At 38.7% G+C, this 14776-nt stretch overlaps 1 protein-coding gene across 1 annotated transcript in view; it reads right to left on the bottom strand.

The window, feature by feature from the left end:
• Positions 1-14399, bottom strand: part of LGR5 (leucine rich repeat containing G protein-coupled receptor 5) — a 92040-nt gene extending 77641 nt beyond the window's left edge. The window contains exon 1 of the mRNA XM_062567781.1: positions 14188-14399. Coding sequence (XP_062423765.1) covers positions 14188-14399 — 212 coding nt within the window. The remainder of the gene's footprint in view (positions 1-14187) is intronic.
• Positions 14400-14776: the final 377 nt, after the last annotated feature.

Here is a 14776-nt window from a genome sequence, read left to right as displayed (position 1 = left end):
TCTTTTTTTCACTAGATCATCCATGTTGTAACATTTCATGCCCTACATTCCAACATAATCCATGGATCAAACCCAACATGTCCCCTCTATCTGCATTCAGTTGTCCTTTCAGACACACTAACTGTAACAAAGGCCAGAATTGGCTCTAAATCATACCCCTGCAACTCCACTGATTTTGGGTTACTGTATTTTTTCTTCATTGTGGTAGGTAAAGAATTGAAAAAAAAAATCAAGTTCAATTTTCATTGAATTTGATTTGCAGCAGGTGTTTTTGGTTTAACTCATGAAATAATTTTTTTGAAGAACCCTTTAATTAAAGGAATGAAAAAACCTTACCATAAGAGGAAAAATAAAAGCCAGATCAAGACTGACTAGTTTAGAGAGAAGATGAATAGGGTGGTTGTGCCAAATTATGTACAACTAATGAAAAAGAAAGTCACTAAACTATACATATTCATCCTCTTCATGATAATGAGGAAAAACTTTCCTGTGAAAATAAAGCTATCAAAATTTAATCATAAAAAATAAAATAATTAATAAATACTGTATTTGTGTCTGTGGAAATTGTTGTCATGAGGCTGAAAACAGTATTTTGACATGTATATACCTTTTCTGAATCCTGTCAAAATGCTCTCAGGAATAAGAATATTCAAAGTATATTAAATATCATGGGCTACAAAGATTTGTCTCCACTTACAACCTAACAGTTAAATATTCTCTGAAGTATGTAGGAGTGGCCACTATTAGAATGAGGTATTGATTTAGTCATCTTGGACTGATTCATTTTGCAGTCTCCTATGCTGCCCTTCAGAACACAGTCTGCCTAATGATTCAGTTCCAACTTTCCCCATTTTTTAATTATAATTCATACAATCTTTAATAACTTGGCTCTATCTTACTAGAACTCACACAGTTCACTGTGATAACAAGACCACTCAATTTTCACTGCAGATTTATATGACAATATGTATTTCTAAAAGACGATGGACCTAGGAACATGATAGAAAACTGGTTAGTGATTTGAAGATTAAAGTTTAGGCAGGCTGTCACATGGCTATTCTCTACTATACACTTGTGGTCATAGTCTTGCTTTTAATCACTGTAGATGCATAGGTTTGCAGATTGCCAAGGTGAGTATGAGGCACATTTAAATGATACAGCATACAAGAACTGATGTAAAAATAAACATTCTAAGGTCCAAATGTTTGTGAGAACCTCTTTCACAGCTCACATACGAGTACACACAAATAGATGTGTGTTTCGCCAACTGTGACTTACAAAGGAAAAAATCTGGTATCTGTTCTTCATCTTGCCATTTAATGTCTTAAAAAAGACAAAGAAACCTGTAATTCTGATTAGATAGCTAGAAAAATCTTATGAAAAATCTCTTCCTATATCTGTAAGAGTAAGTACTGAAGCCTGAAAAAGCTTTTAGTTTCTGATGTGAGGCATATCTTTCCTATTTTAATAGCTTAAAGATGGCAATGACAGAGGTCATAAAAGCTGTATGGACACTGAAAGATGCAGATGGCCAACAACAGGGTTACTACGGAGGGACCAGGCATTGGGCAGATAATATGGAGGTAAAAATCCCCACATTTGGATTGCCTGGTGTCACACCACTCACATAATGATCTATTTTTCCTTCGAATACAAAGCGGTTAGATCTGCACCTGTATACAAAAGTAGGTAATGCCTAACTCTCATGAATATAAGGTACCTTTCTGTCTGAGGAAAAGATGTAATCTGTAATAGAACTTCAAAAGCCTTTCTACCTTGACACAATGAAAGATTCAAATACTGAGAAAAATTACATTAATTTATATATCTTCATATATTTTACACTTTGTACTAAGCACAAGAGTTAATGAGTTTGTGAGAAGCATCTGCACTGAATCAGCTGAAATTATTAGCATCCAGATACTAGCATTTGCACTAGTATGCATTTGTTTTCTTCCCTTGAACATAGATAATAGTAAGCATAATAATCATTTTACCAGAGATCTTTATTTAGAATTAGCAAAGCTTACAGTTACACAGATCTCCTACATGTTAAAATTTAAGAATAAGGTATGTCTATTAAGATCCAAGAAAAGCCAATGACTTCAACTACAGCATAAGAAGAAATTAACAGTTCTGCCAGATCTCAATGATTTTTAACAGAACAAGAGAACAGTGCTTCAGTGACTTCTCACAGCTGAGGATCAATGCAAACGTGGCTCACTTGTCTTTAAGTAACCATCTCTCTCGTGACCAGAGACTACAGCATAAAGACAATATCCTCAGAAGCTGATAGAAGATGCTTATATTCTCTGCCTGACAATTCTGAATAGTAGAACAGTTCCCAGGACTGCTTTTCTTAAGCAGCCTTAGAGTTTTTTCCTAATTTGCTTGTGAGCTATGTTGCTGTCCTAAGTACCTGACAATGAAAAATATTTTAAAATGGCAATGTATCACTACCTGCCTCTTCCAGGCCCAGAATTTAGAAGCAGCATAAAGTCTACTCCAATATCCCTTAGGAAATTGTTCTTAATAACTTTCAAACTGCACTTTGTTAAATCCTGAAAGAGCACCATGAGGTACAGAATTGATAAAAGCAATCTTTTATTCATTTTAGAATATCACTCAACTTCACCGATATACTTATATGGTGATATCTCAAAACGATTTTTTAAAATGGTATATAATACCTAAGTATTATTTCATTGCCTTTTAGAAAAAAATGCAGGTCCACTCCCTGTCCCATGTTTCAAGATGTTACTCTACAGCCTAACTTGTACTTTAATTTGTCTAGTCAGAATTTTTATCCATCAAAATTTAGTGTCTAAAATATTATATTAATGAAACTTTGTGCATCTCCCTTGTGCTTGGGATGCTCTACCATAATTTTTAAATTAGTTTATGGTCTCACGTCAGCAACCTGGTCAGAAAGATTATTAAAAAAATGAAACAAAACAGAAGATTATTAATAGGAAATAAAAATCCTAATTTCACATGAGCTGTATTTGTCTATTCTGATAGATGATGACCTAGAAGAAAAGACTGAATTAGATGCCTGAATGTTTTGGGGGTTTAATTCTCCACACATACATCTTTATGGGCTGAGATCAATATCTATGCTCAGTTAAATTACTTTACTATTCTTCCTTGACATATGACAAGCTATTCAAAAACTTTGTGTCTTTTTTAACTAGAAGTGGAAAGTGTACACTTAATACATAACTTTGTTAAAATATTTATTCAAGAATAATATGCTCTGAAACAACGGTGCAGAATGTACCGTAGTATGCAACTTCAAAGCCTCTTTCTTGTACTGAGAAATTCCATCTTACATTTCATTTTTATCAATAATGGTGTCACGGTAAATAGAGAAGAAGATTTCTTCTGTGTCATCCTCCCTACCTGGTGTAGCCCAGAAGTGTTTCTTTCAGATCAGCTTACACAGACTTGAAACATGTGTTCCCAAAGCACATGCAAGGTCACTGCAGCAGCAATACACCTGCTCTAACTGCCCCAACTGAACTAATTTACAAGCTTGCCTGTTATACTCTTTGAAGACTTTTGTTTGTGTTAATAAGCCAGGAGATGCTCAGAGAATTAAACAGTGTACAAATATACTACCTGCTTTTTTCAGACAGCCTTATTCTAAAGAGTCATATTGGACAGTACTGGTCCAAAGCATTTCATTGTGATGGACTTGCTGGCACAGAGGAACATTCAGATTAACATCTGAACTTGCTAATAAATGTATGTTTACCAAATATTATAGTTGCTAGAATCCCTGCTGATAATCATCACATTACAGCAAGAGAAGTGATAGAAGGTTTATTCCACATGTGATTTTGTTTCACCAAACTACAGCTAGAAATGTATTTTGTGTATCTTTAACGTTTGTAGTGATATTAGTGACTGAAAGAACAGAGAAAAATGCATTGCTGGGAAAGAGTATTGTTATCTTTTTGTCTTTCTGTTATCCTGTGGCTAAGACAGTCAGCCATTTACCAAATTCATACTGTGACACATAGAGTGCTTATTGTCATTTGGTCTAATCTTGATCAGCACATGTTTTTTAAAGAGCCACTTTAATGCTGCTTTGTAAGAGCTGTGAACACTTTTAATGCACAAGCTCTCTATGCTGACATAATCAAAACCACTAATGAATATCATTTACAATTACTATCATCATGTACTTAGGCAATTATTCACTCACCAAATATTAAAAGCAAATTTGTTTGTGTACTCCCCAGATGGTGACATTTGCAGAGAGTGAACATTTTCCCTTAGATTAGACTCACCATGACCCAACAGAAACCTCTGCAATAAAACAAATTGTGACATACCAAGAGCTCAATCCATATAAGCAAAAGGAGTTTCAGTCTTAGAATTGGAACTAGCTTATAATCAGTTTTCATAAACCCTTATCAGAAAAAAAAAGCTAGTAGCATGTTGAGTGTGTGCAGTGTTTCCCTATATAATTCTCACATAGAGATACAACTCTGTAAATAATATCATCCAGTCATTCTGGATATTGCAAATTCCTTATGAAATCTGATGCTGTTACAGCAGTCCCCTACAGTCAGGCAGGCAGGAACACAGAGCTACACGGCTATAAGATGCTATATCCATGATTGATGATAAACGTAGAAAACGGACCACATGTGGCTTCAGGTTTACAGGATTCTTTATAGATTGACTGGAGACAGACACTGAAGGCAGAACATCTGAGGCATTAATATGTGGAGAAATGTGATTTTCATAACTCTATTTGGCAGGATGGCTCTCTCTAAGAAATGTAATGAATGTATCACAGTGCTATGTAAGCATCTGCTACAAAAATCTGTTGCAGTTTTCACTGAATACTATCAAGAACCCCCCCACATTTTGAAAAACAAAATCCCACTTTCCCCAAGCTGCTGGGAAGTCTGTATAGTTGACAACAGCTCCACTATATAACAAAAGTCTCCTGGCACAGTCTACATCCTGGCATAAACAACACAATAACGATAACTTGTCTCTATGTTTAAAGCCTTTTTTTCTAAAAACAATTTTGACTTTTATTTGTTTTGGGACAAACACCTGGAACAGCAGTAACACATAAGAAGCTGTTAGAGTGGGCACATTCATGAAAAACTGAAGTAAATGCTTCATTTTCAAGATATTACTTAATGCTTTTCTGTAATTTTCAAATTTTTCAAACTAAATTTATTTGAGCAGTACCAATACCACAGAACCACATTAGTTCTCTTAGTAGTTAGTAAGCAGAGCACAAACAAACCCCTAAAGTCTCTCTTGGCATAAGCTCATTAAATTATACATACACAGTTACATGCAGATATGAATCTGGCACTGAGTCTTTTTACTCCATTCCCTCTAAAAAATCCCATCCAAATAACTCCCAAAATAATTTCTCTTCAAAATTCTTCCACATATACCTGTTCCTACACACTGGCATTTTCTATTCTTACTTTCTGATTTCAGTAAGCATTTTATAATAAAAACAGTCATTTCATGACTTTAAGAACTTGTTTAGCAATGTTCTGCATCATCTCTGGCCTTCAGGCAGGTAGTATGTTTCAAGATACTTGTCCCTTCCATTCTTTTCACATCTTCTGCTTGGACAGAAACAGGTAATGTCCTGGCACTCAACAGTTCACACTACTCTTTACAACAGGTAAAGACATGTAGCCTCCATACACTGAGGTACTCAGAGCTCTTCCTTACGCTGTTCTCAGGATCATGAGCTTCACATTGTCCTTTATTCAGTGCTATACCTAAATAACACCACATGAACCCCTTATTTTGCTCTAAATTACTTTTTCACGGTGCCTTGAACTTATTTTTTAGAAACATCTAGTGGCAGTAGTACAAACCCATGTTCTCCACCTCACCATAATCATACTTAGAGGTTACACTCTCTCTACTGCAGCCAATCAATCACAAATGTGACTGATAATAGTCATGCCAAGATAACTGTATCCAATATAGTAAGGGTAAACTACATACCTGTGAATGTAAACTGTGATTTGCATTAGAGGCACTTCTCCTGAGGGTTTAAAAACTGGTTGAGCTGCCTGATGAGATCCACATTTCTCTGCTCTGTAGGACCAGTACAGATGGATTCCCAAGTTAAACAACATTTCTCTCTTCACAATGCACTTTTTGCTCCTCTCTTGATCTCCCTGTAATTTTGTGTACCGGTTGCAGGTGAAAGTCAATATACTGAAGCTTTACTGGGGACACTACAGGATTGGAATTTATTCTCTGAGACCCTTGTCAGGTCACAGGGCTGAACGCGCACTTCTCTTGGCCCCTTTCCAAATCCTCTCTTTGTGCAACTTCAGCGTGTGTGCAGACAATACTTCCATATCGCACCAAGCATATGGAACCTGTATTTTCTTGTCAGCAGGTCAAATATTATTTCAGGTGCCTGTGTGGATTCTACTTGTTTCAATAAGATCCTTACATTATCAGAGTTCAGCCTGTGAAGATAGCTGTGAGCAAAACTGAAAAACAGACATCCTTAAGAAGAGAAGAAAATCCTTTAGGATTTCACTGTATTTCACCATGTCATAGTCATAATTAGCACTTCATTAAGTATTTTTAATCTACTGATCTCCAGCATTTATCAGGCACTACTGAATTAGTCAAACTCAGGTGTAGATAGCCATCTCAATCATCATGTAAGTGTATAGAGTAAGAGTACAGAAAAGTTGAGTGACTTGCTTAAAGTTGTAAATTATTTCATTACAGTAGCCTGGAATAGAACCCAAAGGTCTTGCTGCTCAGATCCTGGCTACAACTATCTACCCAGAAGCAGTTTACATTTGTTCCTTTCTTTCCTTCATGGGTCTAACATGGCAACATCTGTGAATCAGGGCATTTAAAGAGCTTTGGGTTCTGTGGCTGCATGCGGACGAATCTCATTTCCCTCAATTTCACTTCTGAACAATGGACAACCTGTTCTATCCTCTACCACATATACAAACTAAACCTCATCACGTGTGAGACCAACAGCAGAAGGATTTAATTTCTGAGGCAGCCCTCTAAGCCAAACTGATCAGTGATAAAAAAAAAAAAAAAAACTCAAATGCAAGTTACTCATCAAGGTAGTTCAGAACAGGTAATTTTCTGTGATGGCTGAGAGCAAGCTTTGTCTTATCTTACTTGCTTCCTTTGCCAGCTATGACCCACTTCTCCCCTTGAGGTACATAGAGACTCATTTACAAACTCAGTGAATGCCAAATCAGGGCAGCTATACTTCCCTTAATGCTGACATCATCTCACATCTGTTCTCTCATTCACTTAGACCAGATTTATATTATCACAGGATCCAGAAGACACGGTACTACTAGCATTGTAAGATGCCTACTGCTGCAGAAACAAGGATTAGGGAAATTCTATTTCTATGCAACACCAGTGCAGTAATGTTTTTCCTCAAGCAGAGCAGAACAAAGTATTATGTAAAGAAACTAACAAAAAAAGGAAAAGGAAGAAAATGGAGAAGTAGTAATACCAAATGTCATCTTTTCCTCCCTCCACCTTCATAAACAGTAATGTCAAATTATTGCGTATTTCTTATTGGAAAAGCAATATGATACAATGACTAAAAACATCATGAAGACTGAAAAGGTTAAACTTTTAAACAACTGCAATACAAATTAAGTCTCAGTCTAGTAAATACTTTTACACACGCTTAAGATTGGTAATGTTACCAATCAGAGCTACTCTCAATAAAAATGGAAGCATCTATTCAAGTGTCTGCAAAGGAAAGAAAAGTTTTGTAGTGGGACCTTCTTTTGTTTGTACTATACTGTGCTGATAGGCTTTGGGCAAATTAAAAAATATATATATATTTATATCTCCATGCACACAATACCATATCTCCTGTACAAAAAGAAGGCACTTACCTTTTTTGAAGTATTACTATGCAAAATATTTTGTCAATTTTTAATAACAAGACTTTAAAATTACCTAATTGCAATTAAGTAACTTAATACTGTGATAAAACAATGTTTTTCAAAATAAATGTATGTTTTATATCAGATTTCAAAATATTTTGAAATGCGGGCTTTTAAATGATTTATGATATGCATAATACTTCACTAAGCTGTGTAACGAGATAGTGTGGCAGAACACCTTGGTGAAATCATTCCACACAAATGAATTCATATTTGGGGTAATCATTTTTAAATTACACAAGGCCTTAATCCTACAAACATTTGCACATGTGATTTCAGTGGAACCATTCCTGACACTAAAGTTAAGTATCTGAATAAGTATTTGCAGGACTAGAGCCAAATTATACAACTGGACCCAAACTAAGAGCCCATTTGTTACCAATAAAATCTTAATTTAGGAGTGGCTGATTATTACGATAACACTAGCCTTCAGAATAATCATTTTTTGTGGCAGTGTCTAAACATGAAATTGCAACTTTTTCTTTCTGGGATTGAACATAGTGTTGTGGCTGCTACTCCAAAACCCAAATGCTCACAGCTAAAAAATAATAAAATATAGCAAAGGAGTAAAACTGGAAGCTGATACAGAATGCACTGTCTTAGCAAATGCTTTGAGAAGCTGGAGACATATTGTACTAACTTCTCGTGATCTGCATGGCTATCCCATTTCACTCCTGCATGAAGTTCCAGGTATTGCTTGTGCCTACTATACCACTAGTTGGCCTGTGCTCCATCAGCTTGAGTAATCACTTCTCTGAGCAACAGCTGATGAAGTCTTTTTGATTTAAGTGGCAAAAGATACTCCAAGATGGTATTTCTGCGAGGGTGCTGCCACTTCTGTGCTCATTCCTAAACTACTAATTCAAAAAAAATCCAAGCTGTTGCCTGTACACTTTTAGAAAAAAAAAGCATGCTTCTTGGGAATAAAGGTGGGGATACCATAAGTCATATAGTATAAGCTGTGCATTGCTTGTCTTAGTTTTGTGTTTTTAATTCCCCATATCAAAAGAGGGAAGACGGTAGCATTCCTTCACCAGGTGACAGTAACATCAGTTCAGGACTTACTCCTCCCTTACTGCATTTATCTTTCCAGACATGAAACTTCTCACACCTGATCAGTAAAATTCCACTGAAGTTACTCAGGCCTTCTCAGCAAGGAGGACCAAGCATGGAACACAGATTTGCCACATGAATTGCTAAATCCCTGAGGAGTAGGCATGCTTTGATCACATCTCATTCTTTTTAAAGAGGTTATGGTATTTTCCTTTAGCTGAAGCCTAAAGCTGTTTTTGTATGTCAAAAACACCACAACATGTTCTGCCCTCTGTCAGTCTACTTGAAGCCAAAGGAACCACACCTTACTCACCATGATTTTCACAGAGAAAAGAATCAGATCTGCTGGACACTTCAAGGAAATAAGTTAGGGAAAACAACCAAAAAAGAAAGAAAAAAAGATCAATAAAAATTAAGTAGTGCATGCGAATGAAATATTATCTTTGGCTAACAAACATAGAAGAGGAGAAAGCAATCCAGACTGCAAAGTTGGTAGCAATTTTAAGCACTTGAAAGACAAATGACATTTAAGAAAAGATTGGGTTAACAAGGGAGTACTTGAGAAAAGTCTAATCTCTGCTGGCATGCTGACTGGGAAGGTCAGCCCAGTGCACGCGTTCTCAGCTGGAGTCGGGCTCCCTCTGCCCGGCCAATTGTCCTATGCACTTCAGATACCAAACCAGATTGAAGGTGCCTTCACCCTGCCAGCTCCTGATATTCTGCTAGCTTAGAGACAGCTTCCTTTTCCCTGTCATTTTATGCAGTGTTTCCACAGAGCAAATGCCATAAAGGAGAGAAGCAGTGTGTATGAGTAGGGTGTTTTTTCCTCCTGAGCAGCACAGTTTAGACAGCAGTGCAAGGAGTTATTCTTCAGCATAGTATTGTCAGGAGGAGAGGGTGACATTCCCTTCTTAAATGCAGTTTTAATCAATTAAAAAAAATATAGTTATCATTTTGTGAGAACAAATTTTGAATTGCTACATTATGTTTTGAATTTAAGGTAAGTCCTTTGAAAACTTTCAAACATTTGTATTTTAAATGGGCTTTGACTTCTTCAGTTTTTTGCACCTCCAATTTATCTATGCACAATTACTTCTATATACCTCCTATGGCCAAGACAGAGAGGAATTTACCCCGTTTTCTTTTCAAAGGGGGCTTTTATCACTAAGTTCTAAATTAGATTCACCTTCATCCTTAACTGGGACAATATTCAGATTATTCACTGAAACCAAATGGCAATCATTTAATTTATTTCAAGTAGAAAGAAGAAAAATGATTTATAAAGTTTGTAGCTATGTAAAGAAGTACTTTCTAAGATAAGGCAAGTACTTTACTAGCTACTTAACACCTACACCCTATCAATGGATCTGGACATTGCAAGCTTATAAAGCTTGCTGCTTCACAAGAGGATACCTTGCTATTTGATCTCTTCAAAAAACCTGCAATTCCTCTCAACATATCTTAGATGAAGAAGTAGGCATGACTGAGTTTGCCTTGTGAGACTGGAATGAATGACTGAAATAGCATATATTTTCCCCAAAGAGTTGATCTTAATGTTTTGGGGTACTCCTCTGACACAGAAACAATCAACTTTTATTTCAGAAATGCTGTTAACTTCTGAAAATGTACTTTTTACCTTCAAAAAGTAAACATAAAAGAAAAAGTGACACAATCCGGATTTTTTTTAACTGCCCTTAAAAATTTTCTAATGCTTAAGAACATTAAAAGCTATGAGTATGCTTTGCAGGAATAATCATCATCAAATACATTATTATGGAAACAAATGAAGCAGAAGGCCAAAATTCCAAGATTTACTGGAAGAAGAAAATGTTTTAAACCTTGTAATATGTGGTTGTTTCATATGCACAGATTTTACTATCATATAATCACTGTTATCACACTTTTGGAAAATAATTTCTTCTTAACAAGTTATTTTTAGAAAGAATTAAAAGTCATATGACTCAGGGTTTTTCCAAATGTTACAAATACCATGCACATTTATGAACCATTCCAAATCACACTTTTTAATGCAAATAGCACTTAATTCAAAATAACTCATTAATAAATTATAAAGGAAAAGGTAACACCGTATGCTGTAATATTTATACCCATATGACAATTTAAGGTGGTAACATTATGAAAATATTCCACTTAGAATTCCACACTAACCTCACCACCAAAATCACTGAAGGTTTTTGTTCACAAAGAATGCAACATTTGAGCTGTTAGATAGCACTGGCATTTGTAATTAAATTTACTTTTCTGTACTATCCAGGCATGCAACAAAGGCTCTCAAAATGTTTAAGAGCTATCTTTCATTTTGTTATTACACAAGATATGAAAAGCAGATTTTTTAAAATATCTGTCATACTAAATATCCTTAAATAGGAGCTGACTGTTTTTACACTATTTTTAATGAGTAATTATTTAGGAGAAGTAGGGTGAGCCTGTGGTTAAAGAATGGAGTTAGGATAGGCATCCAGGCTTTAATTACTAGCTTTGTCATAAACTTACCTCTAACTTTGAACAAGCCATTCCTTGCCTCAATTTTCCACATCATAGTAAATGGTAATAACACTTTACTAATTCACAGGTGTGGTTTGAGAATTAACAAGGGTCCCATGTGCAAAAGACGTGTAGATTCCAACTTCTTCCTTTTACTGTGCACTGATAGGAGAGTGACATGGTCTTAATTTGAAACAGAGAGCTAATGCTGCCCTTCATCAACACAAGGAATTCACATTAATGTCAATAGGAACTACATACACAGAGTATGTTATTCAGTTTAAAAGTAAATGAAGAAAAAAAGGAATAGAAGGAAACTCCTGGATTCTCTTTTCTATTTCTCTTAGAAAGTCTAATAGTTCATCATGGCATATATTTAAATATAAATAAAAAAGATTTTTGATGGGGAAGGAAGAATTGCTGTCTGGGAATTTAAATGGGAATACAGAAATGTGTAACAAGTCCATCTGTAGATTTCATTTAGCTCTACTGCAGGAGCACCATCATACAAAACACACAGAATTCAGTTCACCATAACGTATCATGGTCTACTACCTGCATCTGTTCCAAAACAAAACAAACTTGAACTGACTTTTCACTTAATTTTCTCATATGATTTCTAGTGCACACCAAGAAATCACTTACCTTTCTTTACTCTATGTAAAACTGTCCAGATATGATAAGAATGACAGACACTTAGAAAAAAGGCAGTGTCACAAACTTACTGGCCAGAAGTGTACACTATACAAGAAGAGATTGTACTAGAGATTTTTTTTTTTTTTGATGGAAAGGGAGCTAACACGAGCACACAGTCTTAACTTCCTGCTTGTTCCGAAGTAAGAATTGTCGTTGTGGAAAAAGACATTTTTGTTCTGCTGAAAAAAAAATATATATGGAAAAATATCTGTATCAGAAAGCATCTGATTGGCCACTATCTTGCTCAAGGAGGAAAACACCTCTAACAAGCAGGCATGTTTTAAAGCTTACTTAACCATCTAAAGAAAATGAGACTTGACAGTTCTTTATGGAAGGAGGGCATGGAGAGCTACAGCTCTGCATAAGTAGGCAATAATTAATCAATCCAAACACAACAGCCTGGTACATTTGGAAAAGGGTAAATGTAGTTGCCTATGTGTACGCATCAGTCTTTTACACACTTGACTGGAATACTGCACGTATACAGCATTGGACCTTTAAAAGTCCTATCCTGCAGGAGAATTTTTACACTTCAGGGTGTATGCTGTTGAACAGCACTGAATTCTTCACAAGAAAAAGACATTCCCACGCTAAAGAAGAAGAGGGTTTAAAAACAAAAACGTGGACCAGACCACCACCCTACTGTAGAGCAGGCAGATGGAGATACGTAGCTTTTAAGCAGCAGAAGTCCACAGCAGCGGTATTTTGGCATCATCATACACATTTATGTTCTCTTTCTTCATAGAACAGTTAAACTTCTGACCCCCAAAATGTTTTCCAGTTTAGCATTCCTCCAAGATATCATGTATTTGGGGCACTGACTTCTTGACATAGGTTAAATACATTTTAAGTCTACGTTTATAACTTCATTACCTATTTTTCTGGTTATGACTCTCTGAAGCACCACAAGCGTCTTCCTCACACCCCAAATCCTCACCTGCGGCTTCTGAAACCAGTGGCAAATTTCACGTATGTCTTGAAGTCTGTGTCTGTATTGTGCATGGCCAAAACTCTGCTCTACTTTAAAATAATTTTTTATAGTATTTTAAAAAGTTTTTCAGTTGCGTATTGTCTTTCTAAACCAATGCAATTTTTACTGACCTAAGCTCTCTCCTAATGCATACTTGCATTTTATTGGTCGCACTACATTTCTACCTTGTCTGTATTGCCACGTTCTTCTCTTAGGAAGGCCGTTTCTAGTTTAGCTTCGTCCGCTTTCTTAGACATAAATTTCCTTATGTCCTTCTTTGAAGTACGGTATTAAGGGAGAATTGAGTTCAGAATTACCACTCTGGTACCACAAACACGCAATCCCTTGAAAGCATCTTTACAGTAACCATAGCAGCAAGCATGCCAACGGCATGTCCAAACGCATGGACGGACAGACACGTTCAGAAACTGATACAACATAGGCTGGATATGCAGGGCAAGGATTAAATTAACAAGTTATGGGGCATGTAACTACCAAGAAGCGCGTTAAATCGGTGAAGAAAAGAAAAGGCGGGAGGCTCGGGCCGCGGCGCGGGGCACCGCCACCTGCGCGCCGGCCCCGCACGGCCTCCTCCTGCGGGCTCGCCTTATTTATCGCCTTTCCTCCACCCGCGGGGAGATCTGTTAAAGATTAAATCATCAGCAGCCGCAGTTCAAAGCCCTGTCCCGGGAAGTAAAGGTGAAGATAACGTCCCTGCAGATCTAATCAAGGCTCTGCTGTTGCAACCGCTTTTAATTACCCTCTAAACGGCACATCACACAGACATCCTCCCGGCACCGCACCGGGCGCCGGCGCGGCCAGACACCCGTAAACGCTTTACAACCCGCCCGCTGATTAAAAAGCGATCAGGAACTTATTTGAAGCCGGGTGTTTTCTAAGCGGCGCTGCCGCATGGCGCCGGCCCCGCCCGGCCGCTGTCACCGCCGGGGGCCGGGCCCGTCCCCGTCCCGCCGCGCTGCCCCCTCCCCGGGCGCCCCCACTTACAGGTAGGCGGTGAAGGCGCTGAGGTTGGCGGGCACCGCCGTGAGCCCCAGGTCGGAGCAGTCGACGCGGAGCAGCACGCCCTCCGGCTCGCAGCGGCACGGCGCCGGGCAGCCCCGCGGGCGCTGCGCGCCGCCCCGCGCCCCCCGCCGCGGGCAGAGGAGGAGGAGGACGAGGAGGAGGAGGAAGGCGCCGGCAGCGCGGGACGTCTCCATGGGGCCCTGGGGGTGCCTGGAGCCGCGGGGCGGCCGCTCGCACGCCCCGCGGCGCGGCGGGGGCGAAAGGCGGGCGCCCGGCTCGGCTCGGGGAGCTGCTGCGGCCGCCGCCGCCGCGCCGCTGTCTGTGGTAGCATCTCAGCTTACACGCTGCTTTAAAGCCCTGGAGCCGGCACCGCGCGCCCGCTGACGCCGCCCCAGCCTTGCCCGCCGCAGCGCGGCGGGCCCTGCCCGCGCCGCCGAGCGAGCGAGCGAGCGAGCGGGCGGGCGGGGGCGGCCGCGGGCCCGGCGGGCGGGGAGACTTCCCGCCTCCGCGCCCTCCCTGCCTCCCTCCTTCCCTGCCTCCCGCCTGCCGGGCCGGCGGCCCCTCGGGGCCG

This window comes from Rhea pennata, chromosome 1 (assembly GCF_028389875.1).
Source record: "Rhea pennata isolate bPtePen1 chromosome 1, bPtePen1.pri, whole genome shotgun sequence".
Classification (NCBI taxonomy): Eukaryota; Metazoa; Chordata; class Aves; order Rheiformes; family Rheidae; genus Rhea; species Rhea pennata.
Note: the sequence above shows the minus strand (reverse complement) of the source record. Positions and strands in the feature narration are given on the sequence as shown.